Source organism: Pristiophorus japonicus, chromosome 21 (genome assembly GCF_044704955.1).
Source record: "Pristiophorus japonicus isolate sPriJap1 chromosome 21, sPriJap1.hap1, whole genome shotgun sequence".
Lineage (NCBI taxonomy): Eukaryota > Metazoa > Chordata > Chondrichthyes > Pristiophoridae > Pristiophorus > Pristiophorus japonicus.
In genome coordinates, this window is record NC_091997.1 from 16620798 (window position 1) to 16642764 (window position 21967).

At 44.4% G+C, this 21967-nt stretch overlaps 1 protein-coding gene across 1 annotated transcript in view; it reads left to right on the top strand.

Annotated features, from left to right (window-relative positions):
• Positions 1 to 21967, top strand: part of samd14 (sterile alpha motif domain containing 14) — a 236483-nt gene that overhangs the window by 156809 nt on the left and 57707 nt on the right. The window contains exons 6-7 of the mRNA XM_070864441.1: positions 8851 to 8928; positions 12957 to 13140. Coding sequence (XP_070720542.1) covers positions 8851 to 8928; positions 12957 to 13140 — 262 coding nt within the window. The remainder of the gene's footprint in view (positions 1 to 8850; positions 8929 to 12956; positions 13141 to 21967) is intronic.

The following is a 21967-nucleotide window of genomic DNA, read 5'->3' on the forward strand; positions in this document are numbered from 1 at the left end:
ACCCTTGTGCTCGCTGACCTACATTGGCTCCCGGTTAAGCAACCCCTCGATTTCAAAATTGCCATCCTTGTTTTCAAATCCATGGCCTCGCTCATCCCTATCTCTGTAATCTCCTCCAGCCCCACAAGCCCCCGAGATATCTGTGCTCCTCTAATTCTGCCTTCTTGAGCATCCCCAATTATAAACGTTCAACCATTGGTGGCCGTGCCTTCTGTTGCCTCGGCCCTAAGCTCGGGAACTCCCTCCCTAAATCTCTCTACCTCTCTTTCCTCCTTTAAGACGCTCCTTAAAAGCTACCTCTTTGACCAAGCTTTTGGTCATCTGCCCTAATTTCTCCTTAAGTAACGTGGCTTCAAAAATAATATTTAGTCTTATAATATTCCTGTGAAGTGCCTTGGGACATCTTACTACATTAAAGGCACTATATAAATACAAGTTGTTGTTGCTTGTAAAATAAATAAGATCCATGTAAGCAGTGTATATCAGAGAGTCAGCGAATGTGTGTAAAATTAATGTGGGGCATTCAGCCACACGTGTAATAAAGTCCCCAGCAAAAATAATTCATTCAACAGCATCTGAGAATTTTTAAAGGGTATTGGATCAGATTTTAATAGTTTGATGTTTTAAAAAAAAAAAAAATCTGAAACCAATATTCTTGTCACTGGTCATATATCACATTTTTATTTCTGCTTGAAAATAAGTTAAGCAACTTGACAAATTAAAATTCCAAAAATAATACGATAGGTAAACATAGTTTGATCAGGCTGCCAGATAGAAAATGCTACCGGTGGCAAAAATGAATGGGAGTGAAATTTGTAAAGATACTCCGACGGTGCATGAAACAGGCTGCAGATTCGCTTTCACTGGTTTTATGCGGCAACCACGACAAATTTCATCCGTGCGATACTTCAGTCTTGAGCAGGAATATTAGGAATGCCCCTGCAAGTCTAAGAATGTGTAGTATCTTGTGAGGAAATTGCAACTGATGGTCAGCCATTTTCTATTTCAATTGTGTACTCCTTGGGGGTGAAATTGCCCCTCGCTCTGATTGGACTTTTATCGCCCAGCCCAGATGTCCCTCCTCCGACACGGAATTAGGCCTCTCATCCCCAAAGGAAGCGGAGCGCTGTCTCCAGTGCTCTGCTTCCTTTGAGGATCCCCTACGGGGCAGTGACGCGGTGCTGAGGCATTCGCTACGCGGATGTTACAGTGCGCTACAACGCCCCTCCCCGGAGGTGCTAATGGGGCTATAAAAAAGGGCAATTTTGCCCCCCTTATCTAGATTGAAGAGCCTTTAACATTTATACTTGTTAAGTGGCTCATTAGCTGCCTCAATAGTGTTGAAGGATCGTTACTGCGGCACTGAAACATGTGGTAGAACAGGAATTTTTTTTACCTCGCCCAAAATCAAAAAAGTCTTGACCTTCGACCAGAGTAAATGAGTGTTGAAAATAAATAAAGCACAGCTCTGGTGAAGCTGAATGAGCAGGACAGGGAAAAGCTACAGACCAGAAGTACAGCAAAAAAATCAACGATAGAAGTATAGACAGTGCAAGGGGAGAATCTGGATCAGGTTACCATGAAAGTCCAACAATTTAAAGATGTCTCTAATTAACATCATCACGTAACAAAAAGTCCCTGGCAGTGATTCTGAATACCTGAGATTAGAATACAGAAACATTAGCTAGATTTAGATAGAAACAAGTTAGTTTCATAGATTTTAAATAGATAATGAAAATGGTTTTTAAAATGTTTTGGGGATTCTTGGCTTTATGAATAGAGTTTTAGAGTATGTTACAGCCTATTCTTGCCCCACGGAACTTATTTCTTGCTATCTTGACTCTGCTTTTTTCCCCTTGTCCAGTCTTTTCCCACTTACCTCCACGACTCTTCCAACGCCTTCCACCACTTTAACAGTTTCCAGTTTTCTGGCTCTAACTGTCTCCTTTTCACTATGGACGTCAAATCCCTCTACACCTCCCTCCTCCACCTGGCTGAACTTGTTCTCACATTGAACAACTTTTCCTTTAACTCCACTCATTTCCTTCAAATTAAAGGTATGCAATTGGAACCCACATGGGTCTTAACTATGCCAGCCTTTTCGTGGGATATGTGGAACATTCTTTCTTCCAGTTCTACTCAGGGACCCTCCATCACCACTTTTTCCAAAACATTTGTGATATATTCTTTATGACATCACTAACAAACACACTATACAAGATGGCTCGGCAGGAACTTGTCATGTGACCTTGTCACATGATCCTTTTATTGTATTTATATCAACAGTTGAATTACCACAGTAGTCCACTAGGGGAACTCTATGGTATGGGACGTGGCTTGCAGTAAACTGGTCTAGCCTCCTTTTGTACCCTGACACTCACCTTGAGAAACCTTCGATCAGACTGCCTGTTTCACAGAACACCTTCGGATACTGTTTGATGACATCATCCTTTGATGCAAATCTCATTTCAATACAAAAAATCTAATTCCAATCCTGCTTCAGTGATCCCAACCAATTTCTACCTCTTGAGGCAGGCTTACCTCCTGCCACTCTGAAACTGATCTTTGTATTTCACCCTACGATGATACATCCTACAACAGGAATTTGCTCTCCTGAGTAACCTCGAAGCTCTATCTTCGATTTCGCCATCGGAAAATCACTCAACTTGTCGAGATAGAGCTATTCCGGTACTACGCTCACGGATGCACCAGTGTTGATTTACATGGGTATACTAGTTCCTGCAATGTTTACTTGGATGACGATACTCCATGAATCATTGTTAGGTACCCTTGTGCTCCTGATGACGCGTATTTCCAGAACCTTCTCGTCCTGTTGCTTCTCTTCAATGCTATGTAGTCTTTGGTGATTTCTGCTTCAAGCATTGAAAGTTGGTTGACCCTTCAGTTGGCATGCCTTTGCAAGATACCCTGTTTTCTTGCAGAAGAAACACTCTGCCTTCACATATGTACAGCTTTGAGCAATGTGTTGTCCCAGGCACCGATAGCACGACTTTAATTTACTGTTACCTTGGCCAGCTGCTGAGGCCTTGGGACCAAATTGCCTTTTATTTTTAACCTGCAGGCGATTCACCTCGGTTGTCTGATGACTGGAAAGAGCACAACATTCTCATCGACATATGTGTCTGACAAGTTAAATCAAAAGTCAATTTGGGGGTTATTTTATGTATAGGCACTCTGTTAATGACTCCACGAGGCAGGGGTAAGGTACTTAAACTGTGAAGACTGTGGTCCTTTATTGCAGCTCCTAGAGTGAGTACACCAAGAGCTCCCTTTTATACTGGGTTACTGCAGTGTGCAGGTGACCCTTAGATCTCCAGCAGCAGCACCCTCTGGTGTACAGTTAAGGTGCATACAGGGTGAAGGTACATTCAGTGTTACAGTACATCATAACATTGTAGGCATGCATACATAACAACACTCCCCCCTAAGCATTTTTCAAGTCCTTATTGCCATGACCTGGGGAGATGATCAGTAGTGGGCTGTGGGACATTGTGGTGAGGGTTGTGTGGGTGCCAGGAGTGATCTCTGTGCTTAAGGTTGGCCTCATACATTCCTCCCCCGCCTCACACACAGACCATGTGGGTGTCACTGTTGTAGGATCCCTCAGTGGGGGAGCCAGTGCAGTGGGTAGGGTACGTACACTGTAGAGTGGGTAAGTGTGTGGTTTGTGGTGGTGAGCAGGGCCACAGGACTGTGTCTGCTCCTTGTCCTCCATTGGTGATGAAAGTCTGGTCATCCCAGGGTCCGCCAGGAAAGCTGGAGGGTACTGGCCTCTCGCTCCTGGTGTTGGCCCTGGTGGCCAGGGGGTGTAGGATCAGTCTGGGATAGGTTGCCAGTGGTGGTGGCAGCTGTGCTACCCATTGACCGCTGTCCCTGCAGTGGGTCTGCTCCCACTTGATGTGTGTGAGCTCTTCCTGGGGCATCACATTTGTCCCAAAAGTCCAGGCTACATGGTCAGGTAGCCCGCTGGACCTGGGGGTCTCCCATGGGGGGATTCCTCCGGCATTTACATTGTACCTGTAGAACCCGGTGTCCTTTAACAGTCTACTTCCTGCATACATGACACATTGGCTCCGATCATACATAGTCAAATCCACACTGTTATCTCTCTTTACATTGTCACTAACAACATTTACATCATTTTCTTGTATCTCGGTGTCTCCATACATAGTTACATTTGTCATTTTCAAATTTCTATCATCATCATTTAACATTGCAAACTTATTCTTAACATCACTTACACAAGTATTCATTACATTTTTTTCATCAGTTACTCCGGCATCACAATTCAATGTTACATTAGCATACCTGCATTCGCAAACTGCACTTTTAACTTTAAAGTCCTTGTCATCGTTAGAGTGAAACTGCCCATTTAATTCCTTTGGATTGCCAGTCTCCTTTAAGGGGCCCTTCCAATCCGGTTCGCCGCTCGGTACCACGTGTCGCTCCTCCAACACTGCCCCCCCTGGTCTGGTCGCGACCATTTTGATTTTAGGTTCTTTGCCTCTTCTCGCTCTCCTCCAGGTAGGCTGTGGTGATCGTTTCCTCCTCAGGTTCAGCCACAGACGTCGGGAATCCACTTTTTTCGACGATCTTCTTTCCTTGGAGTCCTGCCACAGCCCGGAAGGTGAGGTCTGGACGTTCGGTTTGTGCAGTCGTCGCCGCGCAGTCGAGCTGGACGGTGGGATCTCTAGGTGCAGCGATGGATCCAGGTTCGGGGCTGCGTGGGATGTCGATTGCTGGAGCCCGGAGGTTGTCATTGCTTCGACCGACTTGGACCTGCTTCATCCAACTTCTTCCCAGCAGCGTTGGACCATCGCCGGCAACGATCCACAGGGGGAGTTTGTTCATCACACCGCCCTGGGAGACCTGGACATCCACGCTGCCAACGACTGGGATTTTGTCTTTGGTGTAGGTGAGCAGCTTCGCCTGGACAGGAAACAGTTTTGGTCATTTGGTGGGATTGATCCAAAGTTTTTCAAAGGTCATCTGTCTCATCAACAAAGACTGGCTCGCCCCATCGTCGATCTCCATCGAAACTGGAACTCTATTGATATCTACTTCCATCTTCCACGGGGAACTCTTGGTGGAGCAGGTATAAATTCCATACTCTTCTTTCGGGGGTTGAGCAGCTTCGTCTTCATCTGTGTCAGAGCCCCGGTGATCAGCTAACTCTTCAGCAACACGGTGAGTAAAGCTTTTTCTGCACATTCTCTGAAGGTGACCTTTTGCGTTGCAGCCTTTGCAGGTATAGTCTTTGTAGCGGCACTGGTGGGCTACCCGGTTGGCCCCATGTGGCGGATTCAGGGTCGCGGGATTCGGGGCAGCATTTCTGCCTTTAGAAGTCGCCATTCGGTTCACTGCGCTCATTAGTTTAGAGTCCTGGGTGTGGGTCATCATTCGCTTGGAGTCGCCGACCGAAATCATGTAGGCCTGGCTCACTTTCATTGCCGTCTGCAGGGTGACTGTGATGTCTGCAGAGAGCAGTTTGCGGAGGAGGCTGATTCCGATAACAAATATGTCCCTTAGTGCTTCAGTAAGGTGGTCGCCAAAATCACACGGTGCAGCGAATCTTCTTAAATCAGCAGCATACTTAGCAATTTCTTGACCTTCGGGTCGCCGGTGATTGTAAAACTGGTGCCTGGCTGTGAGGATGCTTTCTTTGGGTTTTAGTTGCTCTTGTATTAAGGTTACGAGTTCCCCATAGCTCTTGGTTATTGCCTTCGCTGGGGCTAGCAAGTCCCTGACAAGGCCATAGATAGTGGGACTACAACTACTAAGCAGGATAGCCCTGCACTTGTTCGCCATTGTGGCTGGTGTGTTCCCATTCAGGTCGTTGGCTATGAAGAAGTGTTCTAACCTTTCCACGAAGGCGTCCCAATCTTCCCCATCGGTGAATTGTTGGAAGTTGTTGAGATTCGACATGTGCGTGTAGTTCGTGACCTCGTCGCCAGTTATTGGATGTGTAGGCACTCTGTTAATGACTCCATGAGGCAGGGGTATGGTACTTAAAGCAGTGTGCAGGTGACCCTTAGGTCTCCAGCAGCAGCACCCTCTGGTGTACAGGTAAGGTGTATACAGGGTGAAGATACATTCAGTGTTACAGTACACCATAACATTGTAGGCATGCATACATAATAGGGGTTGTCAACAATTTTCTTCTAATTGCTTCACTTTTCATCCCACAATCAAAGCGGTCATGCAAAGCTCGGTCCTGAAAGTTTCCAAAATGACAAAGAATGGATAGCTTCTTTAACGCTACATTGTACCCACTGATACTCTCATCATGTAATTAATCTTGTATTCCAAAATGATAACTTTCAGCAATTTCCACGAGCTCAGAGCTGTAGTGCTGGAATTTCTGTCAGTGACGGGTCCTTTGGCTTGACAGGAACAAGCAAATTTTTCAGGGTTTCTTGCACCTCGGGGCCAGCTTCATTCAAGAAAACAGCGCATTTTCTTTCTAAAACCATCCCGTTACGGTTTTCATCATTGGGCTCCGAAAGTCTCTCGATCGCGATAGAACTCACCCAAGCGCCCTATTATAACCATAGACGCGGACATCTGGACTCTTCAGTTCAGCCAAGTGTGCTTGTAATTTACCTTAGATTTTTAGCTGTGCTGCAAAGCAAAGGACCTCTCAAAATCTCTCTGATATTTGGTAGTAACATCCACCAACAAAAATCTCAGCTAGGGAATCCTATCCTATGTCGCCAATGTAATATATTATTTATGACATCATTAACAAACACACAATGCAAGATGGCGCTACAGGAACTTGTCATGTGATCTTGTCAAATTATCCTTTTATTGTCTGTACACCAGCAGTTGCATCACCACAATAGTCCACTAGGTGGAGCAGTACTCCACTCAGGGAGCTCAATTACAACATTGATGACTGTATCGTGCTGTTTCCTGTTCTCGCCCTGAACTAGAACATTTTATTCACTTTGCTTCCAATTTGCACCCTTCCCTTACCTTTACATGGTCCATCTCCAACTCTGCCCTTCCCTTCTTTGACTTCTCTGTCTCCATTTCTGGGGATAGGCTATCGACAAAAATCCAAATAAACCAGCTACCTGGATTATACTTCCTCCCACCCCACTTACTGTAAGGACTCTATTCCATTCTCCCAGTTTCCCCGTCTCCGTCGCATCTGTTCTGACAATACCACCTTTCATACTAGTGCTTCTGATATATCTTCCTTTTTCCTCAACCGAGGATTCCCCTCTACCATGGTTGACATGGCCCTTGACCGTGTCCATTCCATTTCCTGCACTTCTGCTCTCACCCCTTCGCTTCCCTCTCGGAACCACGACAGGGTTCCCCCTGTCCTCACCTTTCACCCCATCAGACTTCACATTAACTAGATCATCCTCTGCCATTTCCGTCACCTCCAGTGTGATCCTACCACAAAACGCATCTTCCCCTTCGCTTTCCTTTCAGCACTCTGAAGGGACAGCACCCTCCACGACACCCTGGTCCACTCCTCAATCACCCCCAACATCCCCTTCTCCTCCCACGTCACCTTCCCGTGCAAGTGCAAGTGATGCAACACCTGCCCTTTTACCTCCTCCCTTCCCACCATCCAGGGCCCCAAACACTCCTTCCAGGTGAAACAGCGATTTACTTGTACTTCTTGCAATGTAGTATACTGTATTCGCTGCTCACGATGCGGTCTCCTCTACACTGGGGAGCCCAAACACAGATTGGGTGACCGCTTTGTGGAACACCTCTGTTCAGTCCATAAACGTGACTCCAAGCTTCTGGTAGCCTGCCACTTTAATTTTACATTCCACTCCCATTCTGACCTCTCTGTCCTCGGCTTCTTACACTGTTCCAATGAAGCTCAGTGTAAGCTCGAGGAACAACACCTCATCTTTCGATTAGGACTTCTGGACTCAACATCGAGTTCAACAATTTCAGACCATAACCTCTGCCCGAATTTTTCCACGTGGCATCTGTTGATGATTCTACCATTCCCATTTACACCTCTTTTAGACTCATCTTTCTTTACTTTTCCCATTACCACTTCCTTTTGCTTTGTACTATCATACCTTTTGTCATTTAATCACTCCTGCCATCCACCCTATCACAGGCCTTTCCTTTTGTTCTTTCCTCCACTCCCCCTTTCCCTACCTCTGCACTTGCTTAAAATCTTTTCCCCGGTCGTCGACCTGAAACGTTAACCCTGTTTATCTCTCCACAGATGCTGCCTGACCTGCTGAGTATTTCCAGCATTTTCTGTTTTTATTTACTAGAATGGCACCAGGGATGAGGGACTTCTTATGTGGAGAGACTGGAGAAGCTGTAGTTGTCCTCTTTAGAGCAGAGAGGGTTAAGTGAAGATTTGATTGAGGTGTTCAAAATCTTGAACGTTTTTAATAGAGTAAATAAGGACAAACTGTTTCCAATGGCAGAAGAGTTGGTAACCAGAGAACACAAGATTTAAGGTAAAATAAGCAGAGGCGATATGCAGAAACATTTTATACAGCAAGTTGTTATGATCTGGAATGCAATGCCTGAAAGGGTGGAGGAAGCAAATTCAATGGTAACATTCAAAAGGGATTGGATAAATACTTGAACGGAAACATTTTACAGGGCTGTGAGGAAAGAGCAAGGGAGTGGGACTAATTGAAGAGCTTGTTCAAAGAGCCGGCACAGGCTCATTGGGCCAATTGACATCATTGTGTGCTGCGTCAGTCTATGCTTATTAGAAAAACAAACCCAATCAAATGGGATATATTCTAACAGTTTGTAGAAGACAGACCTTGAGGAATTCAAATGACCATACTTGGGTCGTATAATAACTGCCTACACCGTCTACAGGGTACAGCTGCGAAGATCCTCATCCACGAAAGGAAGAAAAGCCGAGAAGGCAGCCAACAGAATGTCTACCGGTAGCAGGTAAAATCAAACTGTTATTTGGTGAACTGTGATATATTCTCACACCGCTAAAGGCGTATTGATTTTAAAGGATGATTCACGATCCAGGCTTAGGGTTGCTAAATCGGTTTGGATGTATTCCAGGAGGTTTCGCCACATGAACTGCCCCGCCCCCTCGCCCCCACCATTGGCCAACTGACACGTCCATCCTCACGGCACCCCGCCTCCCCACGCCAGTTGGAAAGTGAACAGACTCTTTGTCACCCCATTGGATGATTATTGACGGTCAGTCAGCCTTTCTCTCCATCCCTACTATATTTATAATTCATGAACAAAAGTGTTGAAAGAAAAAAGAATAAAAATATTGCCCCTATTATATTTCTCCGCGTTGCACACAGCAGTGTCCTGGGGATTAATCTTCAATTCGAGGGCAGTCCTGTTGCGTTGGTAATCCCATCCTTGCTACCAGCAGGGAGGGCAGCATGGAGAATCGAGGCCTCATTGTTGTGGTCCTATTTCCTACCTACACTCCCCACAAGTGTGGCTTCCCTGCTGGGAGTGTACAGGGACCACAGAATCACCCCTTAAATCGCAAAAACAAATATCCAGCCATTCAAATTTTCCTTGTGTTGTGTATTTATCGTAAATAGAGTATATTTCACAATGGGTAAGCAATTTTGCCTGTGATATTGTGAATTCAAAACAGGAGGTGCTGGGAACACACTGCAGCTCCATCAGGATCTAGAAAGAGAAAAATTCAGGTAATGTTTTGGGTAATGGTCCTTTACTAGCATTTTCCTGACAAAATGGCTGGGGATTTTCTGCTTGTGCACTTACCAGCCGCAAAGGAAGTGGGGACGGAGAGCCACTGCTATCAGATCTCCGCCCCCACATTATAGTTTCTCCAGGACTTCTTAAGCTACCTGAAATTCACATAACTGGGCCTGTGCGTGGATTAGGTGTGTGCTGCCTCCCACCTCACATTGCTCTTCGTCCATGGTGTAACCCAGCAAAGTGGCACCAGAAGCAACCCAGTGCTGGGGCTTGTGCCTGGGTACTCTGCACGGCAAATTCAGCTGTTCAGCGACAGCCAGAAGGCCCCACGACCATTCGGCGAGGCCTGCGGTTGCTTCTTTCTCCGAATCCAGCACTCGACCTTGCCAGGGCTGTGTCTGCACTGGGAGTGTCCCAGGCTATGCAAATGGCCTCGGCCGTGAAAACTGTGGGCACCTGTCTCCTCGGTCACTAAGCAAGGGCCCCTGGAGGGAAATCACAAATCAAATCCTTTCAGCTAATGGATCAGAAACACGTGTTACTGGGTCGAGGAGAAATCCCGCTTGCAGTGTTGCCAAATTTCACTAACTGGACAGTGATCTTTTGTCATTTTTCTGATTGAAGGCTGACTTCATTGTAGACAAGTTTTCTGGTCAAAATGTTCCCAGCTGAGACATATTGGGTCATTTTCTACTGTCAGCCACCAGCTTCTCATCTGAAAAAGGGGTGTTGGCAGCTGAAGATTGGGTCCGTCCAACCATTGCCGCCCAAAGCCCGCCTTAAAGGACTACTGAAAGCTGGCTCTAAAAAGGAACAAAGACATTTTTGGTGTTACCACAAAAAACATCCAGTCCACCATCAATTCCCTTGGGAACTGAAACCCCTCCCCCCACCCACAATGACCAGCAGGTGAGCTGGCCACGTTCCCCCTCCCTCCCCCGCTCATACGCTCTGTGGAGAAGTCCTTCTAATGTCTCGCCACTGTTTTTCCACTGCCATATCTTTGGCAGAAGTTCAGTGGAAACCACATCTATGTGTAGAGTTGAGGAATGTGCCAATATTATGGCGGTGGAGGGGGGGAGAAACCCCCAAGAAATGTCCTGGCAACGGTAGTAGATAGCTGGCAGTGTCTTAAAGTGTTGCAGTTCCATGCAGCAACTCTCGATCTTTATAACTGTTGATAGGCCAATGCCCAAGAGTAAATGAAACCTTTAAACTCGCTGCTTCCTTGTGTAGAATAACTTTCAATTTTTTTTCTATTGCATAGTGTGGCAAAAGGAAAGTGGAGAGACCAAAGATATACAGCATGAAATTTCATTCTGGCAACAGATTACTGTTAAACAAAATTAGCAATACAAATGCATAATTCATCAGAAAAATGAAGGGGACTTATTGGGGAAGAAAATGCATTGGAAATAAAGGCAATTCTAAAGCATATCTACAAATGGAAGGAAGGGATATTATCAAACATATATGTACCAACCGGCGTTTTAAATGGTGCCAGCTTGTCAGGCATTCACTAAAGTAATCCGTTTTTTTAAAATTGTGATTTGTGGTTGTCAACCAATCATACTAGTTGGCGGGCAGGATGGGAGGATTTCAGAATCAATCCGATTGGCTGTTTACATTAAATAGGTCAATACCGCCATTAAAGTCATGGTCAGAAGAGTGTGAAGCTAACACTTGGCTATCGCATGCAGTCATTTCTAACCTCGCGCTTCAAGGTATTAAAAACAGCAAATGTTTGAAATGCACAGCGGATTGATCATCTAAAAGAGGTTGGAAAGGGTTAATGTTTTGGTGGGAGCCTTTATCAGAACTCTGGTCTAAGGTTTTGTTTTGATTCACTCTTAAAATTAATTTAAACTAAAATGTAATGGTTTAGAAAAGTGAAGTCAGCATACTCTCAATTAGGTCATTCTCCGCCTACCCATGGATTTTCAGGGGTCCCCGGACAGAGATAGATGTGATCATTAATCACGTTGTCTTGTGAATGCAAAATCACAACCTGTAGAGATTATTGTAGGTGTGTTCTAAGAGGTTTCAGTTTGCAAATTAATGTGATGTATCTGGGATAGGATCCCCAATGAAAGGCATTGGACTCTGTAAAGAACATAAGAAATAGGAGCAGGAGTAAGCCATTTGGCCCCTCGAGCCTGCTCGGCCTTTCAATAAGATTATGGCTGATCTGATCGTGGCCTCAACGCCACTTTCCGGCCTGTTCCCCATAACCCTTCACTCCCCTATTGTTCAAAAATCTGTCTATCTCCACCTTAAATATATTCTATGACCCAGCCTATACAGCTCTCTGGGGTAGAGAATTCCAAAGATTCACAACCCTCTGACAGAAGAAATTCACCCTCATTAAATGTGCGACCCTTCATTCTGAAACTAGATTTCCCCAAGTTGTGTTGAAGTTCCCACAACTACTGTTGTTTTTGTATTTAAAGTATCTGCAAACTGTCCAGAATAAATTATTTTTGAAACATTGTGCCCTCGGCAACACATCGGCCTCAGTAAATTCACCTGTTGCAAACTGTGCGTTTCTGTATTCTAGCTTTTCTTACCTGCAATGACTTAGTAGCATTAGGAACAGGAGGAGGCCATTCAGCCCCCTCAGGCCTGTTCCGCCATTCAATTAGATCATGGCAGATCTGCACTTCAACTCCATTTTCCTCACCTTTGCTCCGTATCTCCGATATCTTTACCTGACAAAAATCTATCTGCAAAAGCAAAATCCTGTGGCTGCTGGAAATCTGAAATAAAAATAGAACATGCTGGAAGTACTCAGCAGGTCAGGCAGTATCTGTGCAGAGAGAAACAGAGTTAACCTTTCATCGATCTGTCTCAGTCTTGAATGCTCCAATTGTCCCTCCATCCACAACTTTTTTGGGGGCGAAAGTTCCAAATTTCTACAAAATGGGACCCAATATCAGGTATTTGCATGATCAGCCATGATCATATTGAATGGTGGTGCAGGCTCGAAGGGCCGAATGGCCTACTCCTGCACCTATTTTCCATGTTTCTATATTTCTATACCTGCAGCTTATGTTATATGAACCCTGTTCCACTGCACTCTCAATCTAATTATTTGTCATCTCTTGGCTTGAGGCTGATGTTCATCTTTGTTTTTCAGCTATCAGCTTTTCTAGGGGCTGTGTCAGTCTTTTTGTTGTTCAGCTTTTTCCAATTTTCAAGGTTGGCTCAGTGCACTTATTGGTTATGCTTCGATAAAACTACTTGTCCTGACTCTCCTGTCTTGCTGTTGTTTGTAGGGAGTCTTTTGAAAGCCCAATCAGTATTCTGGCCTCTGCCAAGTCTGCAGTGCCACAGTTTGTGCCTTTCTCATGGTTCACAGACAGCAGCAAAGGGTCAACATCCTCCAGTGGCACAATGTCACCCGCCTGCTCTCCGAGAATGTCCTCCCAGGGACCTGCCCCGAAAAAGTCTGCTTCCCAGGTAGGGCTGTCGTTCTTCCGTTCAAGTTGATTTGGAGAGTATCAGCAGGTTTATAGGCAGAGCAAAATGTGGAAGTTCGTACATTTTCTACAAAAGGAAGGGCTTCTTTTAAAACTGCAAGAGGTGAATCTAATATCGTTGCTAAAACACTTTAGTCGGGGGCTGAAAGTTTGCGGCTAGGTATTTTCAGGACAGCAAGAAAACTGAGAGCAATCGGGCAGACACATTGGTGGAACCAAATATAACCCAATACAAATATTTGTACATTCTGAGCACATTTCATTTTATATTGTTTGGTTAATGAGATTTAGAAACAAAGATGCCCAAATATATATATATAGTGGCGCTTTCAGTACCGAGTGATATTAATGACATGTTTAGGAACATTCTATCGTGAATATGTAGTAAATATTGTAGTAAATAATGTGTTACAGGCTTTCTTTACTATAGTTGGGGAAATATTTACACCTCTCTGGTTATAAAGATGCATTTTCTTTATGAAAAACATCCTTTTGTTTGAGGAAGAAGGACTTTGTGCCCTTTCGATGTTTATGGAATCATTCCCAACAAGTGTGATTTACGGATCTCAGTGTGATTTACCTTATGTTGTGTGCGTATGAGCCAAAAGCAAAGGGTTTGCCAAACACTTCCCCAAGCAAATAATATTATATCACTGGATTGTAATTGGTTTCCAGTTCAGGGCGTTTTAATCTATTGTAACCCTGACATCTGTTTTTTATTATAAACAATGAATGTCTTCCAAGTGCAGTTGTTCAGGTGGTACTCATGTGTGGTACTCATCAGTCAAATGCTCTACTACCAGACTAGGTAAAACTAATAGCTGCATTTTTGGTTGGAGGCTTCTCAGGGCACTAATGGTGGCAGGGCAGTAAAATTCAGCAGCTGGGCCCAGAGAGTGGAGCGGAGCGCTAAGGGAGGCGGTGTACATCTCTTTTAGGACACTAGGCTGGGTGAGCAACTGAAAATCCGTTGCTAAAGAGCCGGCTTCAGAGCAGCCAAAGAGAGGCCACCCTGCAAAAAACAGGACACAAAACACAGAAAACATTCCCAATATATTACTGACCCCAAATAAAGATACATCTCAAAAAGAAAACCAAAAAAAAACAATCGCATTTACCTCATGCAGTCATTCCTTTCCCTCACCGCCGCCGCAAAACCGTCACCAAATTTCCTGGCGAGGCGCTGGAAGATAGCCGCCCGGGCGGTAACCATTTCCAGACCCACTAGCACCCCTCCGGGGCGCTAACAGAGGCACAATCAAAACGAAAATCCAGCCCTTTGTGGGGTAGAGGTTCCACTTGTTTACGCCAGCAATATCAGCGCAATCCAGGCGTAATCGGCCAAGCCAGCGCAAAACACTCTTGTGTTTTCCATAAACTTTTACACTGATTTAAGATTCAATTGCGAGATTCCACTGATTGCACTAGTTCGAGAAGGCTCTTCAAATTGGATTTGTTTTCTTAGGCGCACGGACACTGGTTGGGACGTTTTAAACGTTTTTTCATGTCAAAAATTATTTAATTTATTGAGACAAAAGCAAAATACTGCAGATGCTGGAAATCGGAAATACTCAGCAGGTCAGGCAGCATCTGTGGAGGGAGAAAGAGTTATTGTTTCAGGTCCATGACCTTTTGTCAGAACTTTGTTTTATTGAGAAACTGACGTGTGTACACCAATGTAAACTGATGTGTGTATACCAATGTAAACTGACGTGTGTACACCAATGTAAACTGATGTGTGTATACCAATGTAAACTGACGTGTGTACACCAATGAAAGTTGTAAATGGTTCAGTATAGGTTTTTATTTAAAGTAATTTCTAATGATTTTAAATCAAGTTACTCACTGATTGGTGGCGGTCTGGACACTCTTATCAATAATGTACATTCTTAGTGATAAACTCATTTTCAGCTGTATTAATAAAACAGCACCAGATTATCATTCTTAAATACATTAATGAATATTATTGAATAAAAAACCCCAATTATATTCCATTATGCTGCCTGATTAAACTGGTTTATGGAAGATTTTAAGTGTGTGATTATATAAATGATTTTGATCGGAAACTTGAACTGCAACTAACCAGCGTAATTTCAAGCACATTTTGGGTGTAATTTCCTGATTGCGCACAAAGCGGAACTCTACTCCAGTGAGTATGCAGAGTTGTACGGATAATCTCTGGAAGTTTTGAAGATATAATTTCTGAGGGCAGTCTCTCCTTCATTAAAACCATACAATGTAAACCTGGTTCTTGCCTGCATCGGATGTTACTTTGCAGGCACTTACCACTCAAAATCGGAGCTGGCTTTATGGAGCTGGAAACACTATGGTGTCAAGGGGCTTTCAACACTGTGGACTTCAAAAGGGCTAAAAAGTGTAATAATTGCCTGAGAGGGGCTTACTTACAGCAAGACTTGGAATAGTGCTGAACAACATATCCAATTAAAGTAACTAAAGCAATCAGCATCATTCTGAGGCTCTTTGTAAGGAAGAAAATCTAACCTCTCCAGAATCTATTTAAAGTAATAGAATTCCAAATGATCAATAAGGTATTGGATTCACCAGTTCGAAATTGCTGTTAATGACAGCATGGCCCAGAGCTTCCTTTGTGTGCCCACAATGTTGATTGAATATGTTACAATGATTTCTTTTGAAACATTAATAGAACCCATGAACATGCTAGCACACTTGCGATTATTTTCTGAATAAATTTCACTATACTTAGCCACATTTCTTTTATTTAAGTTCAGTCATAAAATGTTGTACTAATGTGAAGAGTATTATGACTCGGTAAAAGAGCGTATTGTTTTCTGGCAAAACACTGTGGGCCCAAAATTCATCGACATACCGTCCGCTTACCGCCCAAAAAAAACAAGTTTCGGCAAAAAACAGGTACATACCGCCAACATACCGCTCACCGGAATATTCATCATTGACATACGGCTGAGCGGTATGCACACCGTCCGCAATGAAGCAGTGCTTTCGAAGCTAGGACCACTCAGGAGACAGGCTGAAATACCACCCTGAGCAGGTTGCTCAGTTCACAGTAGTGTGCTGCATGTTGCATAATTTAGCAATCATGCGGGGACAGGAATTGCCACAGGGGACTGCGGGGACCACCTGAGGAGAGAGTGCAGGGGACGGAGGAGGAAGAAGAGGAAAATGAGGGGGAGGAGGATAAGGAGGAGCTTCCAGATGAACCCATGGCACCGCTCCCCCAACACCACAGCAGAGGGCACACGGAGCGTATGGCACTGCTAAATTGTTACATCAGCAGCTCATAAATGAAAGCTTTGCATGAATGTGGAGAGCTGCGTTTTGGGACCCTGATGACTGTTACTCCAAAAGTTTGACACTGTACAAGAGTGCTTAACATAGAAACATAGAACATAGAAAGTAGATGCAGGAGTAGGCCATTCGGCCCTTCGAGCCTGCACCACCATTCAATAAGATCATGGCTGATCATTCACCTCAGTACCCCTTTCCTGCTTTCTCTCCATACCCCTTGACCCCTTTAGCCGTAAGGGCCATATCTAACTCCCTCTTGAATATATCTAGCGAACTGGCATCAGCAACTCTCTGCGGAAGAAAATTCCACACATTAACAACTCTCTGAGTGAAGATGTTTCTCCTCATCTCGGTCCTAAATGGCTTACCCCTTATCCTTAGACTGTGACCCCTGGTTCTGGACCCCCCCAACATCGGGAATATTCTTCCTGCAGCTAACATGTCCAGTCCCGTTAGAATTTTATATGTTTCTATGAGAACCCCTCTCATTCTTCTAAACTCCAGTGAATACAGGCCCAGTCGATCCAGTCTCTCCTTATATGCCAGTCCTGCCATCCCTGGAATCAGTCTGGTGAACCTTCGCTGCACTCCCTCAATAGCAAGAACGTCCTTCCTCAGATTAGGAGACCAAAACTGAACACAATATTCCAGGTGAGGCCTCACCAAGGCCCTGTACAGCTGCAGTAAGACCTCCCTTCTCCTATACTCAAAACCTCTAGCTATGAAGGCCAACATGCCATTTGCCTTCTTCACCGCCTGCTGTACCTGCATGCCACCCTTCAATGACTGATGTACCATGACACTCAGGTCTCGTTGCACCTCCCCTTTTCCTAATCTACCACCATTCAGATAATATTCTGCCTTCATATTTTTGCCCCCAAAGTGGATAACTTCACATTTATCCACATTGTATTGCATCTTCCATTAAATTCAATTTAAACGTTTAGATAAAAATGTAAAAAAATATACAACAATTTTAAAACTTTGTAAAACATATAACTTTACTTTGAACAACTGTAACAACTTTAACACATTTAACAACTTGAAATAAACTTAAAAAAAATCAAACTTCAACTATTTTAAATTAAAATTGAACATTTGACTACAACAAAGCATCCTTTACTGTGCTCGACCTTGACCGCGTATTCCACCACCCTTGGGACTCAACCCCCTTTCATACTACAGCCCTTCCCTTTCCCACTGCCCCTGAGCCCGGACCTCCCTGTGGTGGTACCAAGCCGGCATACAGCAGTGCACCCTGAGTGCTGTAGCTGTCGTTGGGGGTGAGACATTGTAGGCGCAAAGAATGGGGCCTCAGGAGAAGCTCGCGATGTGAAAGGCACGGCGTCGGGGCTGGAAGCTGCTGGCAGCTCCCACCCTCGGGTGCTGTCGACCTGACTACTATGATATGGGGGCATTCGACGCCATGTCCCGATCCCGTCGATTGCCGCATAGCATCAACAGAGTCGGCGGTTCGCTCCATCGCAGTGATCAGACACAACATATCCTCTGACTGTCGTTCTGATAGCGCCGCGATGTTTCCAGCTATCGTAGCCTTGGCCTTGAGCAGCTCTCGACTTATGTCAACACTGTCCTGTGACAGACACACCATGTCCTGTTACGCGCCTATCTATATTGCAGCAACGGACCTTTTCTGCACCAACCTCTGTCGCTGCGGCAAAGGTGCTGCAACACTGGGGGTGCATTGCTGCATACCGCTTGGTCCCACAGAATCAGAGGAGGAATGGGGGAATTCCCTGAATATAGACTCGGTGGTGGAGGATGTTCCAGCTGGCCCAGATGGAACTGTTATATCCTTGTCCGTCTCCAGCCCCACCTCCACTGGCTCCAGGATCAGCTGCTCTTCTTCTTCCTCTTCCTCATCTCTGGCAGGGATGAAGTCGGGAGAGGGCTACGTGATGCCAGAGGTGAAGGCAGTGAGTCTGTCGTCTGGTCTCTTTGCGGAGGTCTGGTCTGAATCCTCCGAGTCTGGAAGTACAAAACAACATTTAAAAGTGCTTGGCACCAGGGGAGGGGTCAGGGTTACATGAGTACATGATTACAGTGACGTAGCGCAGTCTTACTTAAATGTCCACCACTGCTGCCTACTGCTTTACATATCGCAGACAGACAATAAATATATACATATGCATTGCGATACATGCCCCCAGCATGGCAGTACATCACATGAGCCCAACATTACAGTGCAATAAACTTGCATTACATTACATGAGGCCAACATTACAGTTACAGTTACATTACATGACATTACAGGATTGCAACACAGACCGGGGATTGTATTGAACTGACTATACTGTGTGGGTGGGTCAGCTCCAACGCGGTTGCTATCCCCGACCAGGGACAGGGGAACAGGGCACGGATCTCAATCTCTGTCAATGGTTCTTGCATTGTGGGTCTTCCCCCCCCCCCCCCGTACGCTGCTGATCTGCTGCTATTGCAGATGTCTTCTTCTACAGAAAGTGAAGTAAATGAAAGTAAAAATCTTCAATCCATTTAAAATCACACACACAGGTTCACACACACACCCCCACACACACATTAAAACAGTGGGTTGATCCTCTTGTCATTGCCTGAAAGCACAAATACATCGCCGTAACCTTGGGATAAATAACATCATCCGTGTGACTCTGATCCTACATTTACATGGTACATGGCACATGGGGGGGTGCATAAATAAAATAATTACTTACTCTTGCTACTATCACCAGGTCATTCCACTTCTTACGGCACCTTTCCCCGGTGCGTACCCATGGTACTTGTGGAGGACACAGCCTCCCCGATCTCGTCCCATATTCTGTTGTACTCCTTTGAAGGGGGCTTTCCACGACCACCCTTCATTAGCTCGGAGTATCTCTCCATAATAGTCTCCAGCAGGGCAGGTAGCTCCGTCTCATCGAAGGCGGGCTCTCTCAACCTCCTGTCCTTCTCGATGTTCCTGCACTTCAACTTCTTTTTCAGCCTTTCCATTATATTTATGCTTATTATATGACTTTTTATTTATGAAATATGTATCATTACTGATATTGTATAATTATTATTTGTTAGTGAAATGAAAATGACCACCTCTGTTTCTGAAAAAAAATTACTCAAACTGTATCAAGAATGTAATACACTTATAGAAGAATGAAACTCGACAGAATATAGCATCAGTGCAAAATATTACCTCACCTGTGTGAATTAACACTATGTAAGCAGGAGCCCATCCACTGATGGACTGGGAAGGTGTTGTTTTAGAACTGGCTGGTTACTGATTCAGAGGCTGCTGAAGAAAAAATGGTCGTCGGCCCTGTCACTGATAGTAAGCCAATTTATGTTCAGGCCCAGAATGTTAAGGCAGGACAAGTTGAGAAGGCTGTTTTTTTTAAAAAAAACTTATGGAATCCTTGGCTTTATCAATAGAGGCTTAGAGCACAAAAGTAAGGAAGTTATGCTAACCTTTGCAAAATGCTGGCTCGGCCTCAGCTGGAGTATTGTGTTTAATACTGGGCATCACACTTTAGGAAGGATATCAAGGTCTTGGAGACGGTGCAGAAGAGATTTGCTAGAATGGGACCATGGATGAAGGACTTCAGTTATGTGGAGAGACTGAAGAAACAGGAGTTGTACTCCTTTAGTGCAGAGAAGGTTAAGGGGAGATTTGATGAAGGTGTTCAAAATAATAAATGGTTTTGGTCGAGTAAATAAGGAGAAACTGCTTCCAGTGGCGGACGTGTTGGTTACCCGGGGACACAGATTTAAGTTGATTGTCAGATGAACCAGAGGCAGCTTGAGGAACATTGTTTTAACGCAGCGAGTTGTTGTGATCGGGAATGCACTGTCTGAAAGGGCGGTGGAAGCAGGTTCAATAGAAACTTTCTCAAGGGAATTGGATAAATACTTGAAGGGAAAAATTGCAGGCTGTGGAGAAAGAGCAGGGGGGTGGGACTAATTGGATAGCTCTTTAAAAGACTTGGCACAGGCACGATGGCCAAATGACCTCCTTCTGTGTTGTATCACTCTATGATTCTATGAATGTCAATAGATCCAACAAGGTGAGCACCTTGTTCATGAGCCACTGGACATTTTGAAGGGCAGTGCAGGGTAGATGAGAAGTAGGAGAACAATGGACTGAGTCTAAATGAATGAGTGAATGATCAGTTGTGCCTGTTAACCACCCAAGCGATGAAGGTAAACATTACCACCATAGCCTGAACTTGCTCTTTAACTGGAATTATCTTCTCTACTCCAATTTTCCCACTGTTTCGCTGTCCTCTTTTATATTCTTTTTCCATTTTAAAAATGTATCTCTGTAATGTGCCTTGACGTATTTTTCTATGTTAAAGGTATTGTTGTAGTTCAGCAATAATGGAACATTTCCTGCTGGTACTTGGCATGTCTAGGGCGTGGCTTGGACATGCTCAAGGTCCGCTGGCCGGCTGTCTGGTGGTCAGGGACTGGCAGCTGATTGGCTGGCGGTTAGTGACTGGGCCTCATCCTCCTGCAGTGTTGAGTTTCATCCTCACAAAGTCAGATCTTTGGAGGGGAAGGATATACAAGGGAACTTTCAGCTTCCTATTCTGTACAAACACTACTTGAAAATCCTCACATGTCTGTATTATTTAACGTCAATGAAATGTGAGTTCTTACTTTCATATGCAAAAGATCTGAATTTACTTTGCAGTTTTATAAACTCACTTTGAGAAACCATTTTCCACAAGGGTAATTTTAGCAGTTCTGCTAACACTGCATTACACCATGGAGCAAATACTGTATTGTTATCCTATTCACCCCCGCAGTGCTGGTTGGCACTTTTATCCCATCGAATGCCATGCTATAAAGAAGCACAACTCTTCTGTTTTGGTGGCTGAGTTGGCGTGGGCAGAATATTGGGCATCAGACTCAAAATTGAAGATAAGTATCATAATAAATTAACCTGGATTCCTGTAATTCTAGGAACAAAACTTATGTAACAATACATTTATGATCTAACATCGGTTTCCCCATTCCTATGAGGACCAGACTATAAACTGTGGGTTTGGAGAAATTATTTTATGCAGAGTGTGGTTAGGAATGGTATGTCCTAGCAGAAGCACCGATGAAAGCAGAATCCGTCATAGCTTTTAAAAGAGAAATGGGTAAGTATTTGAAAAATTTAAAATAAAAAGGAAGAAGGGCAAGAGAATGAGAAAGAAGAGAAATGGATAGCTCTTTCAGAGAGCCGGCGGAGGTGCGATGGGCCGAATGGCCTCCTTAATGTTTTGTAAATAGCAATGGGCCGAATGGCCTCCTGAATTCTGCGGTTTGTGCTGGACCTGAAAATATATTAGTGCTTACACAACCAGCATTTAGCTCTCACGCCAAGTAGAAACATTTATTCATTGTTTTCTTTATATCATGTAACAAATTCATAACCATAGGGTGCTGACTAACATAAAAACAAATAATTGGATCAATGCACATAGCAATATAATGTGGTGGGGGAAAGGAGAGGACAGACTGATTTGTGTACATTATGTAAG